We start from the raw sequence: 20,171 nt of genomic DNA, 5'->3' as shown, positions 1-20,171 counted from the left end.
TCGGCGTTATCTAAATCCTGCATGACTGATTCGATTTCCATGCCCCCTTCCACTTTAGTGTCGGTGCCTGAGTACAATCTGACCGGAGAGTTCTGCAGAAAGCACTTTCTGACTGGTCTGTTGCTACGGGAGCTGGGATTGGCGCTCCAGGACGAACAAGACCTGCGACATCTCGCCTTGGCCACGCTAAAGAATCTGATGGCCAAGCACTCTCTGGATGCACGCTATGCCACCAAGGTAGATGCGTTTTATTATTTTTTTATTTTTATAGAAGCTATGACAGTTAATCATGAGGACACAGCTGAAGTTCTTCCACTGTGACTCATCTTCATAAACACTTACACACCAACATGATTTTTCACAGCAGCTGCAAGCTTTGCAGACCTCCAAGTGAATGCTGGGAAGGGGCTCTTGAAGGCATAGGAAACTGCCCGTGTAAAGTGCTTCCAACCACGTCACAATAGCAAAAGTGTAATCAGAATCCAGACGTGTGTGTATGAGCCTTAATCAAACCCAAATGTTTCTGTGGGAGAAATACAGAGGGGAAAAAGTGTTGAATACTGATCCTTGGAAGTCCACAGTCATCTGGGAAAAACTGATTTTAAGGGTTTGCAGCTATTTTTTTATAGCTTATGGATCAGAATTTTTTTCACTTCATGATTTTCCAGGAGTAAACATCAAGTGTTTCTCTCACTGGATAAAAAATTTAGATTTTATTCTCACTCCAATCATTTTTTGACCTATCGTAAAAGTGTTCCCAGCCCTCTTTTAATTACTTGTATGCAGGTTTTAAGGAAAAATCTAAAAACCTGTGTCGTTTTCTTGGATATAGTTTCTGCAGTAGTACTTCAGAAACTTGCCTCTGAGTTGTGGGCGGGACTATTGGCACGGAGTAACCCTGGACTGCGATGCGACCCCCAGAGTCTTTACTTAACTTTAAAACTGAGAGAGGAACCTGTACTGCATACGATCACATCCGAGCTCTGCGATCTGGCCTTTTCCGGTGCTCCAAATAAAATTCATTCTGTTCGAATTTTCGCCGGACGCCAGAGCTGAGTCGCAGCACTTTTTGTGAAGTTGGGGCTATAAGACCTAAATTGTAATAAATAGCAGGGAGTTTGGCAGTAGAGCCTGTGGCTGCAGCCGTCCCGTAGCCAATAAGAGCCATCTGCTGTAGATAGACCGCTTCCACTGCATTTTTTCCTCTGCTCCTGATTCATCATTATTTGAATAAAGAAATACTCAGAAATGCAGTTTTAATGTTAATTTTCTTTATATATGTCCTCCATTATAAGAAAAGTCCTTCAAAAACATGTTAAAAACACAATTTTCCTGGGTCTTAAAGCATATCTGCTCATCTTTTTGAGTTGAAGAGAAATTCTTTTTCATGATAGTCATCATAAAGTGCATGACAAATAAATATGATTTTCTGTTCTTGTAGGAGAAGCAAGCAAGGATCGCATCCCTCTACCTGCCTCTGTACGGCTTGATCCTGGACAACATGCCCCGCTTCTTTCTAAGGGATCTCTTTCCCATTTACTTCACATCAAGTAACCAAGTAAGAGTCCAAATCAAAATGTCTAACAAAAAAAAATGAAAGAAGAAAATCACCAGTGAGTGGGTAAGAAAATAACAGTTATTCTTGTTCGTGTGTCCTCCCTCTTAACGGGAAAAGATGGCAAAGTTTAAAATAATAGTGGAACAAAAAAATAAATGGACTCAAGATGTTTCATCTTTTCTTTTTTTATAGTCACTCAAGTAACAACCACAAGCAGGCCTGTAAAAAATAGTCTTTTGCCACCATGCACTTGAAAGTTTCAAACCTTGAAAAGTCATTAAACGTCGTTTTCTCAAAGGAAGGAGGCAAAGATGAATGCCACTTTGCAAAAAGTTTATTTCTGGCACAAGAAATTCGGAAATAATTTTTCCTAATTTTATTTATTATATATAACTTAATTTCATTTTGTTTTTAAATTGTGCTGCAAAAACTTTATGTAGCAAAATTGAAGTAACCAGGAATAATTCTAGACAAACTTTGCACTGGTATGATACAAACTTCTCAAATGTTCTGCAAGCTGACACAATCCGACAAATAAAAGTATTTCCTCCCTGTCTGTCCCCTCACCAGGGCTCCCGAGATGACGTCAGCATGGGAGGGGGTGTGGCATTAGGGCCGACTGCCGTCATTCGCCATGGCAACTCCGTGGATGCCTCTTTTTCCAAAGAAGTTCTCAATTCTATCACAGGTAGAATGTTGCTGTTTATTTGCTTCTACCATAGTCGTCTATATTAAACAATAAAATGTGAATAGGGACTTTAAAGCTAACACCCCACCCCCCTTCCACCAGCCTTTTCATCCTTGGCGGTTGCTATGGGTAACCAGGCTGACTCTCGAGGTTCTCTGATCAGCGTGGACTCCAACCCTAGCAACAGCGACAGAAACAGTGAGAAAATGGATGGCTGTGAAAAGGTGTGACAATAAAGCCCAGTTTGGTGATATATGCATCATAATTAATATTTTATGTTTCTGAAACAGCATGCAGCAGTCTAGACAGCCAATATTAAAGACTTAAATAGATTTTTTTTTTTTTATCTATGTATAGGTTTGCACCTCTCTCAATACTGGATGATAATGTCATTTCTTGTCAATTAAATGCTTTCATACTTATTTGCTTATTTCAAAGTGAGAATACTTCAATGAAAATTTCCAAAACCCCACCTTTTGGTTCAGCTAGCTTTGAGAATAAAAAAAATTCTGAATCTACATGGATATCAGTTGATTCTACAAAGTTGACCTGAGGGTAAAACCACATTTGAACATTTAGACTTAAATGTCGAGAATAAAAAAAATTCGGAATCTACATGGATATCAGTTGATTCTACAAAGTTGACCTGAGGGTAAAACCACATTTGAACATTTAGACTTAAATGTCTTAAATTACTTAGTTAAATGTCTGGGTTTTCTCCCTGGAGATTAAAGTTGTGCCAAAAATCACTGTAACAAATCCAGAATACAGTATTTCATTCTCATTTTACAAATATTTGTAATTATAAAACATAAAGAAAACATCTAAGGACAAATGCTGGAACCCTTACAAAACAAAAATAAACTGCAATATACTGGAAAATAATGTAGATATATTGCCAATATATTAAGAAATAAATCTCAATATGTCAGTCATAACCCATATATTTTGAATATCTTGCAATATATGGATGGTCAGCCTATTTTTTAATATATATATATATATATATATATATATATTATATAGAATATTTCAGTATATAGAGCAATATATGGATTTCATTATGAGAAAGCGGTAATAGTTGAAATATGTCAATATATTTCAATATACTAATATTGCTTCCATGTATAGAATATACTGTAAATATATTGTTTTATATTTTGAGAAATATGTTGTTGTTTCTTACGGAAAACTAGCTAGCATTATGATATGGGACTTCTGTTCACATTATGTCTATGTTTTTAATATCTGTTCTTATTCAATAAATAAATTCAATTCAATTCAGAAGTATTGAATGCCCACGATAAAAAAATGAATCCGTTTGTGTCTGAATGTCTGTTCTTAGTTTGCCCGCCCCCAGTCTCTGATTGGCTACGGCTCTCGCTGTGACAAGCTGGACCAAGCAGAGACTCGAAGTCTCCTCATGTGCTTTTTGCACATCATGAAAACATTATCTGAAGGTGAGAATTGACATTATAACAGTGAACTAAAGAAGAAAAGAGTATTAACAAAGATGAATTAGCAACTGAACCTTTTAGCTGAACCCCACTGGAAACAGTTCAGGGGCGTTGGGTGTTTATGCTGTAACCAAACTTACAGAAAATCTGCATGACAACTTAGAGAAAAATACGTGTGTATTTTAATGTTTTGAGCTGTTTATTACAATTAGGCCCAAAGTTATCTTGCGATTTTTGAAGTTAGAGCTGTATTTGACTCGTTTGCTTCCACATCTTTGCCTTTATGGTCTTTATTAATGACAGTATGAGAAAATCTCTTTCACAATTGTGTTTTCTTTCCAGATGTGCTGGTGTCCTACTGGCATCGGGCCATTCATCAGGAAATTTCTGACTTCTTCAACATTCTGGAGTAAGAACTTTCCTTAATTTCAGTTTAAAGTGTTGCAATGACTCCATTTAGAAAATCCAGTAGCCGCGTTGGCTCAGAAAAGAAAAACATCTGAGACAGCTATAGACATGGGGACATTTGACATTTGAGGAAACCAAGTCCCTGTTCCAAAAGAGATCAAATGAGAAAAAAACAGCACAGAAAGAGAAGAAAAACAGCCCCATAATTCCAGCTTGGGCCCTTTTTCTGCCAAGGAGTGCTTTGAATTAACTGTTCAATTGCTGCAGTTTGATTCCATGAAGCTATTTTAAATAGTTTTTAGCTTACAAAGCACAGAAACAAAATCATGCTTTTGATGGTCTGTTCTCCAGGCTTTGTCTCCAGCACTTCAGGTTTCTTGGAAAACGCCATATAGCCCGGTACGTCTTTTTTTTTTTTGTCTGATGTGCATTTCTACTGATATTGTAGACACAGGAATTGCTTATTAACCAAACATACTGTATGTACTCCAGCCAAAGGTTGAAATGCCCAACGCCTACTGATAAATAATTCATATAAGCATGCTTATACATGGGTTCACACTAGTGTAAAAGCAGGCAAACAGAGACATGTGAGAACACACAAATAAATGAGTCAGTCACGGTGAGGCAGAGATACTAATATGTATTCTGTGTGCGTTTGCACACTGCTGGATGAACTTCAAGAGGAGAGAAGCTATGAGAGGGAAGGAGAAGGGGGAGGTGAAACTCCTGGATCCTTCTGTGATGAAGGAATCACTGCTGGATATTGTACTGGCAAGCATAGGATGGGGGTTGTTATCGTGCGTGCCTACAAAGCACTGCCTTTGGTTCAAGAAGGCTCCTCCGTCGTCTGGTTCCTCCCAGCTAATCAAATCAGCCTTTTCTTTTCTTTGCAGCAATTGGATTCTTACAAATAAGCCAACAAAATGCTGAGTGAACACTCTGCTTTTTTGTGGCGTGTGGGGAGGCATTAATTGAACAAAGATAGTTGGAAGCCTAGCCAGGGTTTCTGGATGTAGTTGGCTACTTGAAATTCATGCGTAATATCAAGCCATAGGCAACTGGTAGTTATAAGTCTGTCTACTCTGTCTTAGACACATCAAATTTAAATTAATGATGTACCATAACATGTCACTTACATTGTATTATAATATTTTTTTTTTTTTTTATATATAATTTAAAGCACGTTGAGATGTTCTTTAGAGGAAAAGTTTTGTACAAATAAAGTTAAATTTGAATTAAACATAATGTTGGGTCAGACAACAATGTAGGCTTTTTCATTTCTGGAGACCTGCTTAGCAATAAATTTGTAATTATAGATTTTTTTGGTTCCTTCAAAATGTTAGGGGCAGTAGCTTGATGTTGTTGAACCATCTCTGGTATTTGGCATTGAATGTAGATTAGAACTTGACTGAAGAACCCCTTTCCCCTAGCCTTTTAAACAGGAAGTGGATCCAAAATACGGACATTTCAATGAGAGAAATAAACAGCTATTAATTAGTCATTAGAATAAAAGTTTTGCTCTATTACCATATTTTAGGATGTTCTTGATAATCTTAATTCTTTTCATGATATGTTTGCTGTAGTGCACGTTATTCAAGTTATAAATTGACCAGATGCCTCAATGAAAGTATGTAGTCTGGTGTTGAACATGCAAAGCTTTTGATTGACAGATTCTTCCAAGTTTGCTTTCAGTGGAAGGGGTGTGGCCTTCTAGCATGCTTACTCCTGATTGGAGAGAGAGGTTGCTGTAGAAATGTAGACTAAAGTGTCGTTTCCACTGAGCGCTCTGGTATAGTACGGTCCAATCTGGTATTTTGAGCGTAAAAGGGACCTAATAAACTGTACCAAACCGTACCTCTTGGGGGCCCCCTTTGGTTGTAGGTAGTTGAAAAGCTGAGGGCAGAGCCACTGAAGCCACTCATTGATTGGCAGAAAGTGCCAATATAGCGCTCATTTAAGCTACTGTTTACAATGTTTGTAAGCATTCGGGTTTTTGCAGTTTCCACAATTTTCTTTCAAAGAACGTTAAATTCCTGTTACACATCAGAAGGATAGCAAAAAAAAAAAGACGAGCTGCTGGATGATCTCCACTGTTGTTACTATTATAGTCGTCGCACTACAATACTGCGCTGGCGGTCTACACCACGCATACGCCATGAAAACAAACCCAGCGAAGGTAAGACTGAACTTAGTGGAAACGCTCGCCAGAATTAACTGGTCCGTCCCATACTACTCCTTAATGTACCGGACCAGACTGCTCAGTGGAAACGAGGGTTAAGACCAACATGGACCAATCATAGCTGACTGAGGACATCAGTTTCCAAAAATAGCGATGGACAAATTGCAGAAAAATAGTGATTGAATTGAGTTGGTTGGAGCCAGAAGTGAGGTGTTTTCTATGGGTGACACAACTCTTGCTCTGTCCAGTTCTTTTATACAGTAAACGGTATTTGAGCTTATGTTATAAAGATTTGATAATTAACCACACCTACTTCTAACTAGGAAAATATTGAAGTATAATGTTTTAAAAGTGTTTTTAATTGTTTATACTAGTAGTACTAGTAAAAATTTTTAATGTTTAATTCACAGACATATTATTACAATATATTGTGTGTTATGGTACATTCAAGAATGTACTATAGTGTTTTTTTCTGTGATTAACCTTGCTTTTATACCGTAGCTTCCATCACCACGCATGCTTTTTTCCTCTCCCTCTATGCATGGTGCTGCTGTTAATTGACCGTCAGTGGGACTGCATGTTTATTGATGTTGTGTTGCATCAAGCTGCTATTTTCTGTCTTCATTGATGTTGCATGTAACCCTTACCATTGTCTAAATATGGGCTGGATTTAAAAGAAAATAAAAAGACAATAATTTGATAAATATGGCATTATTCTTTTTAGGTCTTTAATTTATTATAGCCTTTAATCAGTTCTACTTTGGAGTAATTTTTTTATTAAAATCTAGTTTTATTTATTTTATTTTTAAATAATTCATAATTTTAATTCTGGTGGTTTTACATTGATTAGTCAAAACATGTAATTATATTAAACAAAAATGTTCTAAATTTCCAAACAAATGCCTTTAAAGGAACGTTTAAAAAAAGATCTTCGCATCAAATGTAATTGTTTTAATTTGTATCTGTCCATCACACCATTGCCTTTACTCAGAGTTCAACAGCTTTGGGATTAGACTTCATTTGGCCATCACATGAACATATGCTAACATATATCCTATTTTTCATCCCATCAATATTTTTTATTTATTTTCATCTATATGCAAAAAAATTCAAACACTAACACACAAGTAGCAACATAAAACCATTGACTCTTCTTTGGCTCCATCTGGCTGACCATGCACTCTGTATGGGCAGAACTTTTCCTCCCGACTCCATCTACTCCCATTACACCCAAATCAAATTGAAGATCTGTCTGCTTTCCTTTTTATTGCTTAAAATCTAGCTTCTCTTATTGCCTTGCGCCACAACAAAATGCCAAACCAGCTCTGCCCTGCAAAGTGCTTTCACTAACCTTATCCATTGATCAGATGATGGCATGCTCAAGCAGCTGCTAGCATACCACTTACAGTTGCAGTTACAGTGACTGGCAACAAAAGAACACTAAAACAATGGCTTTCTTGACTAAACTAACTCATACTACCTTTGATGGGGTTGGCTTGTGAACAGGAAGCTAGCAGCGGCAGTAAAGCTGGCCCAGTCAACCCATGCCAATGGTACCCTGAAGGGCTCTAACCACCCCTCCCAGTCCTCTCAGTCCTCAAGCATCTTCTCACAATGGTAATAACCGCCCACCTCAGAATCTACGACTGACTTAAACTGAGAAAGCTGAGTCTTTGCTTGCTGGAAGCGTTTTTAATGTTTAATATTTGCTTTTAATATAAAAAGGATTTTGTCTATGCAAATACAGATCCAACCTACACATAGCTGTGAACACCTAGATATGCAATAAAAATTGGATTTTCTTTCCTGTGTGTATTCCTCATTTTCGTAACCATGCTGTGTCCATGCTACATACAGATTGTAATTGTGTTCTCAGCATGCCCCCTCCTCATACCCGCAGTGTTTGGTGCGTGTTTGGAGTGTTTCATGTTAGCAGATTTGATTTAAATTGTTAAAGCTCATTAGAGTTTCAAAGGTTTATGCTAAAAAGTCAAACGAATCTTGTAGTTATTAAGAGCTGAGGGCGACTTCTCTTGTGTTTAGGATGGCATCTGGAGGCGAAGGCCACCGGCATGCTCGATCCCAAACCATGCCTATCATTAGAGGCAAAAACGCACTCACCAACCCCAAGCTGCTGCAGATGATGGACACAGGTAATATCCAATAGAAGGGAGGAATGTCATTATTATTTTTGTGCATTTCAGTTATTTACGTATATCTATTTTTATCTCTAGATGGTAGCATTCAGGAGGGAGATACGCTGAGCCCCACAGACATTGAAGCCAATTTGTCGACAGAAGTGGCCCTCACTGTGTTGGATGTACTTGAACTCTTTGTTCACCACCACAAGGTTTGTGGTCACTGTTTATCATTATACAGGTATAGTTAATGCTACATAATATTTACTTTTTATTTTTTTAGATTTTTTTTTTATTTCTGTTGGTTACATTATATAAGGTGACTGTGTGACAGTTTGCAGTAAGTGAATTCACACAATTTGTTTTCTTTAAATAAGCTTTTATTTTGAATTTTTATGATTGCATAGCCTTTTTATCTCTTAAATTATGCCAAAGTTTTTTCAATGTATTCACTTTTGGTCATAGATAGAAGTCAATAATATTAGAAATACTAAAAAAGTATGAAAACCAGTTATTAAACATTTTTTTCAGATTTATTTTTTATGTTGGCTGCTGTGTTGACAGCCATGGGACATGAAATACATTTTAAAAATCAGACATGTTATGCTACGCTGCCACCTGGTGGCAAAATGTTTTTTTTTTTTTTTTGGTGCAAGCAAAATGTATTATTTCTCGTTGCAACAATAATAAAACGTATTCCTTCTTTCTGCTTTCTGTTTTAAAATGATGTCTATAGAAGCAGCTGTTGCTGGATGATGGACAGAACACGTTGATGAAGAAGGTCCTGGACACATACTTGCTGTTCTTCCAGATCAACCAGTCAACCGCCACCCTGCGGCATGTCTTTGCTGCTCTCAGACTCTTTGTACAAAAGGTCCAGGAAAAAACAAATCATATAACATTAATGGGAGAATGTTTTTCTTATGTGCAGTTTGTCCTCTCCGACTTTCCGTAGTTCCCCAGCGCATTCTTCCAGGGTAAAGCGGACTTGTGCGGGTGCCTTTGCTCTGAGATCCTCAAATGCTGCAATCATCGATCCAGCTCCACTCAGACAGAGGCAGCCGCCCTGCTCTACTTTTTCATGAGACAAAACTTTGAGTTTACAAAGGGAAAATCAATAGTTCGTTCACATTTGCAGGTCCGTGAGTTTTGAAAAATACTAAAAACATAAATGTTATTATGGCTTCTTCAAGCCTTAACCCTAATCTCTACTTCAGGTAATCAAAGCAGTGAGCCAGTTGATAGCTGATGCTGGAATTGGTGGCTCACGATTTCAACAGTCCTTAGCCATCATCAATAACTTTGCAAATGGAGATACACCACTCAAGGTACCATAAAGTTCTCTGAACAATATCCTAGTAGAGATAATGACAGATTATTTAGTACTTTTATTGCGTTTTCCACAGAACACTTCGTTTCCTGCTGAGGTGAAAGACCTGACCAAACGGATCCGGACGGTTCTGATGGCAACAGCCCAAATGAAGGAGCATGAGAAAGATCCAGAGATGCTGGTGGATCTGCAGTACAGCCTGGCAAACTCCTATGCCAGCACGCCAGAGCTAAGACGCACCTGGCTAGAGAGCATGGCTAAAATTCACGTGCGCAACGGGGATTTGTCAGAGGTCAGAGAGGTCAGATTGGAATTATTTCTGTAAATCTTCCAACTTCTTGACACGTTTATTTTTCAACCTCCACAGGCTGCAATGTGCTACATCCACATCTCAGCCCTGATTGCTGAATCGCTGAAGAGGAGAGGTTCGTCCACACATGCTGATGCTTGCACATGCTTTGTTTGAGAGCATACGTGTGCACAAGATCTGTGCATAAAACACTGCTTTGCATCTTTTCAGACACCATTTCAGTCAGCTTATCACTGCTCTCTTTCATGACTCAAGTCATGAAAGTTTACTCCTAACTTGATCATTGAAACCTTCAGACATCGGTTCTTCATATAAACATGGTAGTGGAATCAAAATCTCACTAATGGAATGAAAAAGAGTTTTTACTCTAGTAATAGTAGTATTGTTTTTCATGTCATTAACATACCTTCCCGCCTTCCAATAGAAGTAGAAACTAATGCCTTGTAATGTGCTGAGTGCGATCCTATGTGCTTGTCTGTTTCAGACTTCTAAATGCATGTGCTTGTCTGCAGCATGGCTTTTTTTTTCTGCATGTGCAACTCTACTTTTTGAGCTCATTCGGCTTGTCCTTCAGCATTAAAGTCCAAAGCAAAATGGGCAGAAACTTTGTAAACTTGCTGCTCCTCCTCCTCCTCCCCTCCTACCAAACAGGCTACTGGAGAGCTGACAAGTCCAGGATGTCCATTGTGTCCCCCGAAGAAAACCCTGTCTTTAAATGTAGCTCCTTACTAACTACCTCCCGAGATCAAGACAGTGAGTGTGTGCGCCTGGGGCATTGTGGAGGGTGGGGGAACAGACTTTAAAGCATTGGAGATTATAGGTTTGCACTAATCATCTTGTAAATTCGTGGAAGTAGTTGTTATTCAGGTGGTTCTCATTTTGGTCATGTGCTTTAAAATGTACGTGTAAAACAAGCAAATGCAAATATCTGTTTTTTTTTTTTTTTTTTTTCACTACTGCGGGCCACTTCACGCTTTGAATAAAGTGCAATCATGTTTTCTGTTTCTTTTTCTTTTACTTTTAAAAAAGTAAAGAAATCTTTTATTTTATACAGTTGTGTCATTTTATGCATCAAATTGAGCTTTCCATCAGCATCAGTTTTAGTTTTTTGTGAAAATTATACAGGACTCTAAACAAACTGTCTTGTTAAATACCCCAGCATCGTTTTCCATGGGTTGGGCTGCGTTTTTGTGCATCAGCCCTAACGTTCAGGAGGAGGGTGCCATGAAGGAAGACACCGGTACACAAGACACTCCGTACACTGAGGTCAGTATTAGCCTCTGACTCTAAACAAGCAGTAAGAATGTCATCGATTTCATTCTTGGCGCTCTCTCTGCTGCGTGTAGGACACTCTAGTGGAGCAGCTGGAGCAGTGTGTGGATTACCTGTGGAAATCTGAGAGATACGAACTCATCGCAGACATTAACAAACCTGTGATTGCTGTGTTCGAGAAGAGAAGGGACTTTAAGGTAGCTTCTTCAAAGATGTACAGGTTCACTGGGTGAAGCTATTCCATTCTAAATGTATACCGTCTATGCATCTGCAGAGACTGTCAGAGCTTTACTATGACATTCATCGGTCCTACCTGAAGGTGACCGAGGTGGTGGACGCGGAAAAACGTCTTTTCGGTCGCTACTACCGTGTAGCTTTCTATGGGCAGGTGAGCGTCAATTTTTTTTATACTTTTATATTACTTTTATCAAAAGTAATGAACATCTGTATTTACTTTTTTTGACAAATACATAATTTCTTTGAGGGAAACACAAAACTTATGTCAAATTTATATCTCACATTCAGAAGATGGAAACTGAGGATCAAGTCTTTCTTTGAATTTAGACTTCCTACCTATCAAAAATGACTAAAAACATGTTATCACGCCAGGATTTTACTTTAAGAAGAGAACCATTTTGAAGTTAAGATTTTAAGAACCAAACTTTTATTCTTTTGTTGTATTTGTTTTTAGATTTTTTCTCATTTTGGAACCTAAACTAAATTAAAAATAAAGTCCAAAGTGGTTAATATTTTGTCTGTTCTTTTCTTCCTTCTCTATTTTCTATATAAAGATTGTGGTAAGTCTGGACTAGCCTTGACTCTACTTTTCCTACCACTCTAACTGCTTTTTTCCTCTCTTCTCCTTTGACCAGTATTAACATCTGCCTCTGTTGCCCTTTGATTAGCCTGGGTCAGGCTTATCGTGGTCCATTTGACTTTCTAATAAACCCATTGATAAAGATGTTTCCCCTCTTGTGACTTCACACACCTGCGTCAGACAATAAGATCCTATTTACCTTTGAATTCAGAGCAACACTTTATATAAAGGGTTCCTTTAATAATGTCATTTAACTAATAAATTACGTGTTTAACAGACATTTTTGCGTGAAATAATACATTTAGTAATGCAAAGTAATGAATAAAAGTGTCTATTAACACATTATTTAATTGTTAAATGATACTTAATTATACATAACTAAAGTTAATAAAGGGATCATTATTATCAAGTGTTACAGAATTCAATGATGCTTTTAAAGTTCCATCCAAAGCACGATGACACCGATTTTATTGGTTAAGCCCCCTAACAAAACAAAAAAAATGAACTGTACTGTTGATGAAAATGTGAACTGTTCTGGTCCTCACCAAGTTGTTTTTTTTTTTTTTTATTTAATTTTGGTTCCTGAACTTTTTTAAATCTGCATGTTCTGTCAGGGCTTCTTTGATGAGGAAGAAAGTAAAGAGTTCATCTACAAAGAGCCAAAGCTGACAGGACTGTCAGAAGTCTCCCAGAGATTGCTCAAGCTCTACTCAGACAAGTTTGGAGCCGATAACGTCAAGATGATCCAGGACTCCAATAAGGTAACACCTTGTACATATTTAGTCAAACGGATGATTTACTGATAAATTCATCATGATGTGTTTGATGTGAAGGTGAATCCTAAAGACCTGGACCCCAAGTTTGCCTACATCCAGGTGACATATGTGGTTCCCTACTTTGATGAGAAAGAGCAACACGACAAAAGGACAGACTTTGAACGACACCACAACATCAGCCGCTTTGTGTTCGAGACGCCGTTCACGCTTTCAGGAAAAAAACACGGAGATGTTGAGGAGCAGTGTAAGAGGCGCACCATACTGACCAGTGAGTGTCGGCTTTTATCTGGAGACATTTTCATCAATGATGCATTGAGTGAATGATCCATTTGAATGAAAGCATTTTTCCAAATTAAATGTTAAATATGTCCTAGAATGGTGTTCAAAGTTTCTGTGTTGTGGGTAAAGAGTTTAAACAACTTGGAGGACTATCAAGTCCTGCTCAAAATTGTGCAAAAATGATTAAATGTGTGTTAGGTAAAACCATAACTTGTTTGTAGATTACTGCAAAATGATCAAACCGCTTTTTTACTTTTAACAAGCTGAAGGTAAAACTGAATAGTACCTGAAAGAAGACACAGCATCTTTCCTATTTACTAGGGCTGGGTTGATAAAACCGATCTGAATCGATTTAAGCTTTAAAGATCAATAATCAATAAGTAGAGATTGATCTAAAGCCTAATGTTAAAGTCTGCTAGCTCGATGCTAACGTATAATGGGATTTCCCATAGCACAGGTAATGCTAATGCTCGGTCAATCTAATCATAGATTGCTGACTTAATGAACATCTTTATATACTCACAGGAATGAATTTTCCAAACTCTTTTAAGGAAATATTTCTTAAAGTTACCATGTGTGGTCTAACCGTTTTTTTTTTTTTTGCTCATTTCTTCTTCTTCTGGAAAAAGGAGTAATCCTATAGCATGATCGCCACCTAGTGGCCAAACTAAAACGGCCACCAGAAGAGCTGGTCTCAGCTGCATGTATTTGTTTCTTTCTCTCCAGCAAGCTCCAGCTTCCCTTATTTAAAAAAGAGAATCGAGGTGGTGGAGCAGCAAAGCACAGAGATGAATCCGATCGAAGTGGCAATTGATGAGATGTCACGTAAAGTTTCCGAGCTCAACCAGCTCTGCAACATGGAGGAGGTGGACATGATTCGGCTGCAACTAAAACTGCAGGGCAGTGTTAGTGTCAAGGTGAGGTCTCTTACAATGTGCAGGTGAATGTCTGTGACAGCAGGTGTGTAGCTTTACATGACCTGATTCTTCTTACTCAGGTGAATGCCGGACCTATGGCTTACGCCAGGGCATTTTTAGAGGAGAAGAATGCAAAGAAATACCCAGATAACCAGGTCAAACTTCTTAAGGAGATCTTCAGGTAGTTTGTAATACAATAACAAATATAGTGTTTTCATTATTATTTTTAAATAAAATGTGCTCAAATGTGGTTGTATTTCCTTTGCAGGCAGTTTGCAGAAGCCTGTGGTCAAGCTTTGGATGTGAATGAGCGTCTCATCAAGGAGGACCAGCTGGAGTACCAGGAGGAGATGAGAGCTCATTACCGAGACATGCTGATTGAGCTCTCTGGCATCATGAATGAACAGGTCTCACAGCAAAATAATAGGCCCTCTTATACTACAGACTTACCACCTCTTTGCATTTTCTGCATTGGCTTTATTTGCATGGCATACTAATTGTTAAACTTTGCTTTTTTATGACAATCAGAATTTTATTTTGCAACTATCTACTTCTTTTCTCACATTTTTCTCTCATTGCAGCTTCAAACATGCTTTCTTGCCTTCACTCCATCCTCTTTGTCTAACAGCTGTCTATCTAAGGCTGGTATGTCTTTTTCAAAAGATGTCTTGTCACATCCATTCTTGCTTTCCATGCTGTCTTTTCTATTTATCAACAAATTTCAGGTATTTTTTTCCCATCATCCTGCTCTAATAACAGCATTTTATTCCTGTTTAGATTCCTCTCACAAGACAACCAGGAACGGATCGGAACAGCACCTACTGAATGGTCAATTGGCTCATCAGAAAACCTTTGTGCCCATCTGAGCCTTAACATGGTCGAAATGCTTGTTTTGGAGTTGCAGTGTTTTCCTGCTGCAACGAGGGACGGGATCGTGGACTGTGACCAATGACGTGTAAAAAAGAAGGGGAGAAGTGTGTAGACTGTGGTTGTGGTAGTCTGTAGTCCTGTTGTGGTTGACCGTCTTCAATAGAGGCCAGGCTGCTGGACTGTTAGATATTGTCTGTTTCGACCCATGTGCGATTTAGATTTCCAATCCCAGCAAGCTGATTCATACATGTACATACTGACAGACACTCGCCAGCAAATACTGTTTGATAGACATGTGCACACACAACATGGGCCTTCTTTCTACAACCCTGACCCTTTAGAGAACAGTGACCTTACTGACCTTGAGGTGTGTTCAGCTGTGTTTGTAACTTAAAACTTTCTGGTGCATTTTGATGACAGTTTTTACACTTTTTCTGTACATATAAAAACAATTTTTCAAACAATTTAAAGGTTATTATTTCATATACTTGACACGAATCAGTCAGAGGACCGCACTTAAAAGACGCTGAACACACCTCTGGATCTTGCTTGAATGTAGATCAGCTTCTCATTGCTACTTTTTATCCTTGTTAACATTCTGGAAATGTCATTTTGTCAATTTTCCAATTTACAAAACAAACACAAAAAGAAAGATGTTTTGTAACATTTTTATATTGGAAATTGCATTGTTACTGTTATTATTTCCTGTACTGTTTTGAACTGTAAATAAGAATAATATTTAAAAATGTTTGAAATGTTTTTTTTTAATTATTATTATTATTATCAAATATGCAATATAGAAATATTTGTTTAGCTCAACAACAAAAAAACTAAAGTTTTATGTATAACATTTAAATAAAAAATTTGGTAATGTTCATTGATTTAGATTCATGACTGACCTTTATTTCCTTTCCTTTGTGATGCTGTTGTTACACTTTGACGAGGAGGAAGAACTTAGCTGGTTTTGATTTCGATCATCCATTGTAACAAAACTCATTAGTTCTCATTAGTGTACATGAAGCTCAAATCTGTATTATTTAATCCCACGAGCTTGGGAGCATCCAAGAAGTGACTAGAGTTGTTAGGGTCAAGGCAAGGGTCAGGGCAGGCGGCAAGCAATCAAAGACGGAGCAGGGTCAGAAAACAGGAGATCAGGTCCTACCTAGACTGATCGCAGAAGAGACAAATTCAACATTAACTTGCAAATCGTGATTCAGTTTGTTGTCTTTACTTAACTTTTTTCACATTGTTCTAATCACATCTATAATTTGACATGATATATTCCATTCTATTCACAGCTATAAAGAGCTGCTTTTAAAAGCAAAGACGTTGAAACGATTGGATGCTCTATATTATTTTACAACAATCTACATTTTTAGAAACAAATTGATTTTATAAAAAGAAATTCAAGATAAAATCAGATCTGAATTATATATTTCCAGAGGTTGTATCTACTGTATGAGTGTGAAACTCCGCCCATCTCCAGCATCCAAATTAACAAAAAGATTCACAACTTTGCAAACTTTAACTCTCACAAACAAAAGTTTTAGCACAACCTTGGGAGAGTGGATGATTACTGACCACACAGAGAGAAACACAGCAAGCCAGGTATTTAGTTATTAATGCTGAGCTTTGGATTTGGGTCACATGAAGAGGTTAAGTGTCCCTGCATACACACAGCTGGTGGTAAAAGACCGCATGTGGTTATGCGAGTCTGTTTCCATCTGTCTGACAAGACAGCTGGCGCATTTAGATCTGTCTCTTCACTCTCACTCATTTATGTACCTGAGGTGAAGCGTATCGAGTTGCACTGACCTTTCAGAGTTTTGTGCTTCCATCCAGTTGGTAATTCTTTCCTCCTCTCCCTCCTGAGCTTGTTTTGTGAGCCAGAAATGGAGGCCTGATTGGGTTTCTCTTCTTTACAGACACGTGTGTCTCTTTCGCTCCCTGTGGCCTAGACTTTGACAGGGTCAGGTTGCTCTCAGCCAGGATCGTTGAGTCCCACTCACAGACAATAAAACCCAAGAGTGATACATATGCAACTGGTTACTGGCCTTTTTGGGGGGGTTGTGTGTGTTTTAAAGTGGAACATCTCCTCATCCTATAAATTGACTTTAAAACAGCATCCAACTGTTTTTCTCTCCAGCAAATAAAATCTCACAACCTTGTTTATGTCTGGCTACACATGATACACAATGGGATCAGAGGCAAGTTCAGTAGGTCTCCAACTTTATAGAAGGCTCTTGAGCATTTCATTTCCGATCCCTGCTTATCTTTCCTGAAACTGGACCTGGGGGCTGATTAATAAAACATCCTCCAGGTGCTGCTGGCAGATCACCGGAGCCCTTTCAGCTGCGTAAGTGGTGAAAGGCGACATAATGTTCCCACAGCCAGATCTGGACTGAGATTGAGAGACGCAAAGACGCCTGACAGGCGCGCAGCAGGAGGACCGCATTAAAGTCTCGGGGGCCAGCATGTTAAAGCCGCAGGGTCACGCCGACTTTCTGCTGCACACGTCCCCGCCGGTTTTTGGGAAGCCGTGGTACTGGCAGCGCAGCAGCAGCACCATGGAGAGCACCCGCGGCCTGGCGCGGGTCATCATGGAGATGCGGGATGAAATCAAGAAGCTGGAGACGGAGAACCGGGAGCTGCGCGGGGGCCACGCACGGCACCCTGTTGGGCCCACGCCAGAAGAGGACTTTGAGGAAAAAGAGACATTAGAAATAGTGGAAAACCCTTATTTGAACCTGAGACGGAATGCTTCTGCGCCAGCCTTGGAAGGAAAATATAAAGGTAAAAGATTTATCACCCAATATCTCTTAGTCTACATATCTCAATATAATATTTCAGTTAGATTATTTTCAATTTACTTTAATTACATTTTTATATTAACAAAATTGACATTCATTATGTTTGCTGATGATACCAATGTGTTTTGTTCAGGAAAAATATTGATGAGTTGCTGAATGTGATTGAACAAGAATTTAATTTAATTAAGAAACAGTTTGATTATAACAAGTTATCTCTAAACAAAAACTATTTTTTTGTAAATCATGTAAATGAAAACTAAGACAAAACATTTAAAAACACCATCATTGACCCAATTCAAAGGAATCCATGAGTTTTTCAATTACGGTGATATCCTAAGACATATTTCTATATCTCCCCAAAACTATGAACATACTGGTAGACTATGTGCTGACTCATGACACTTTGGAACATTATAAACCCTGTATGCTTATGGCTCCACTTGTTTTTATGCTGGATGACAGAGAACACGGTCATGACCGTCAGAAGATACTCTACAAGCTCTAATCTCTCTGGGGTGACAACAAGCAGGCCGAGGATTGACGCGGGTGGCCACAATAACTCTGCGTGGAGGAGACTGCAAGAAGAACTTCAGCAGGGCGAGGATGTGTTTTCTGACAAAGCAGAAGTGCAGAAAGTGAACGCTCGACACTCCCTTCAGGAATACGTTCATAAAAACAGGTGCTTCCAGATTTCAGCATCTTTGAGGAAAATCTGTTCACAATTAGATTGGTTGAGGTGTTTTTTTGGGGGGTCAAACTTTTTATAGTAATTTCATTGTTTGCTTGTTTTTGCAGGGCAAAGGTAAAAACTGTGACTTTTCTTCTCCCCGTTGATGACATTTACACCAGCCGGCCCGCTCTGATCAAACACCAGGAGGAGCCCAGAGTGACAGACCTGGCTTCTATAACTGAGACCGATTCTTGAGATGACTTTTTAAAGACTTTTATAAACAAACTCTTCCTCAGAGCCACGTTGGGTTCCTTATCTGACAGTTTAGATCATGTATATGCTGAAAATAAGAATTTTGTAGCAGTCCAGGCTTCTTTAACTCCCAGATCTGGCTGAGGACCGTTCGGATCAGGTGTCTGGACTCCCCTCCTAACCTGAGTCATTGCTTTTGCAGGGTGACACACAAACCTACAGGTGACAATTCTCTTGTGGACAATTGTGGTGGCTGAGTCAGACCAGCTGAGCTACCTCATCTTCATTATTTTTTCATCACGGTTCAAACGACAATGTGATTAATAGGCTATTTGACCTACTTCTTGAATATATAAATGTATGTTTTTGTTTTTTTTCTGAACTTTGTTCTTCATCTATATTTGTTAGATGTTATTTTAGCTTTCCAATAACAGTATTCGCTGCAGTCAGAACTGGAGAACGTTTGTTGCTTTGTTAAATACCAGTTTTCGTCCACAGTTGTTGCCTTCAACCAAATAATCCCAGACAAAAGAGCTTTATTGATGTAGTTCCTGTTAAACCGCTACATTTAGAAATGTGTACATTATGTTACTTTAAAACAGAACCAAACAACGATCCAGTTTGAGTTGCTGAGGTAATCTGACCTGTGATACTGCTTGTGTTTAAAGTTTCATTGCTGACCTCACAGAACTAAATGATTTCATTCAGATGTCCAGGAGGGTGAAATGTTTAATTCTCTGTTTGTCAAAAACAGTTCCAGTGACAATATTTTAAAGATATTCATCATTCTGCTTTGACATAAGTCATATAATCTAATGGTGGATTTTACTGCCTTTTAAAAACTTTAAAAAAATGTGTAACTGTTGGGACTCAATTCTGTTTTTACTGTCATTTGCTCCAGAGTGTTTGACTGCAAGACATTTCCAAACGAAAAAATACATTTATTAGTTATTAATAAGCTTGTATTTATATTGACAATAAAAATATTAATTCAGGAAATACAAGTTCAATAATTATGCCTTGTAAGCTAACATTACCAATTTAAAACAGTTTGTTCCCCTAATATGAAAAGCTCCTCACAATGGAACATTTTCCAAAATAAATGCAAATATTGACCCAAAACTTTCAAAACCAAATATTTTATTTTTTCTGACTGGTCAAATCTTTTGGTCAGGGAAATCACAGCAGTGTCAAAAATTGTATGTATGGGAAAAAAAAAAATTAAGATGATGCTAATCTGCACGTGTGAGCATGAGGAATACATAGTAAACATACAAAAATATTATTTTTATTATTATTATTATTATATCAAATCTAAACTGAATTTTTGCTTTAGTGTAACTGTAAACATTGTTGCAATGCAGCCGGTATTTTTCATAGATTTAGCTGCAATTCACAATAGTTTTGATTTAGATAGCAACAAGCAGAGTGGAATAC

The 20,171-nt window shown here is 38.1% G+C and overlaps 2 protein-coding genes across 4 annotated transcripts in view; both read left to right on the top strand.

Moving 5' to 3' along the window:
* The window catches only part of dock10 (dedicator of cytokinesis 10), a 67,153-nt gene extending 51,308 nt beyond the window's left edge, over positions 1-15,845 (top strand). For all 3 annotated transcript variants that reach the window (XM_036214793.1, XM_036214792.1, XM_036214794.1), the window contains exons 32-56: positions 59-237; positions 1,442-1,558; positions 2,129-2,246; positions 2,349-2,470; positions 3,592-3,706; positions 4,046-4,112; positions 4,463-4,510; positions 7,800-7,910; positions 8,337-8,446; positions 8,528-8,643; positions 9,168-9,305; positions 9,387-9,569; positions 9,649-9,759; positions 9,838-10,053; positions 10,129-10,186; positions 10,723-10,824; positions 11,231-11,337; positions 11,418-11,540; positions 11,618-11,731; positions 12,775-12,921; positions 12,994-13,204; positions 13,942-14,132; positions 14,213-14,313; positions 14,401-14,539; positions 14,910-15,845. In XM_036214793.1, the coding sequence (XP_036070686.1) occupies positions 59-237; positions 1,442-1,558; positions 2,129-2,246; positions 2,349-2,470; positions 3,592-3,706; positions 4,046-4,112; positions 4,463-4,510; positions 7,800-7,910; positions 8,337-8,446; positions 8,528-8,643; positions 9,168-9,305; positions 9,387-9,569; positions 9,649-9,759; positions 9,838-10,053; positions 10,129-10,186; positions 10,723-10,824; positions 11,231-11,337; positions 11,418-11,540; positions 11,618-11,731; positions 12,775-12,921; positions 12,994-13,204; positions 13,942-14,132; positions 14,213-14,313; positions 14,401-14,539; positions 14,910-14,957 (3,092 nt within the window). In that variant the 3' untranslated portion in view covers positions 14,958-15,845. The remainder of the gene's footprint in view (positions 1-58; positions 238-1,441; positions 1,559-2,128; positions 2,247-2,348; positions 2,471-3,591; positions 3,707-4,045; positions 4,113-4,462; positions 4,511-7,799; positions 7,911-8,336; positions 8,447-8,527; positions 8,644-9,167; positions 9,306-9,386; positions 9,570-9,648; positions 9,760-9,837; positions 10,054-10,128; positions 10,187-10,722; positions 10,825-11,230; positions 11,338-11,417; positions 11,541-11,617; positions 11,732-12,774; positions 12,922-12,993; positions 13,205-13,941; positions 14,133-14,212; positions 14,314-14,400; positions 14,540-14,909) is intronic.
* A 1,526-nt stretch (positions 15,846-17,371) lies between these two features.
* Positions 17,372-20,081, top strand: LOC112150003. Its single transcript, XM_024278041.2, has 3 exons — positions 17,372-17,795; positions 18,275-18,491; positions 18,608-20,081. The coding sequence occupies exons 1-3, from the start codon at positions 17,477-17,479 to the stop codon at positions 18,735-18,737; spliced, it is 666 nt and encodes a 221-aa protein (XP_024133809.1). The 5' UTR covers positions 17,372-17,476; the 3' UTR covers positions 18,738-20,081.
* The last annotated feature ends 90 nt before the right edge of the window (positions 20,082-20,171 follow it).

The sequence above is a fragment of the Oryzias melastigma genome, linkage group LG13 (assembly GCF_002922805.2).
Source record: "Oryzias melastigma strain HK-1 linkage group LG13, ASM292280v2, whole genome shotgun sequence".
NCBI lineage: Eukaryota > Metazoa > Chordata > Actinopteri > Beloniformes > Adrianichthyidae > Oryzias > Oryzias melastigma.
The sequence above is the reverse complement of the archived record's forward strand: the minus strand, read 5'-3'. Positions and strand labels throughout refer to the sequence as shown.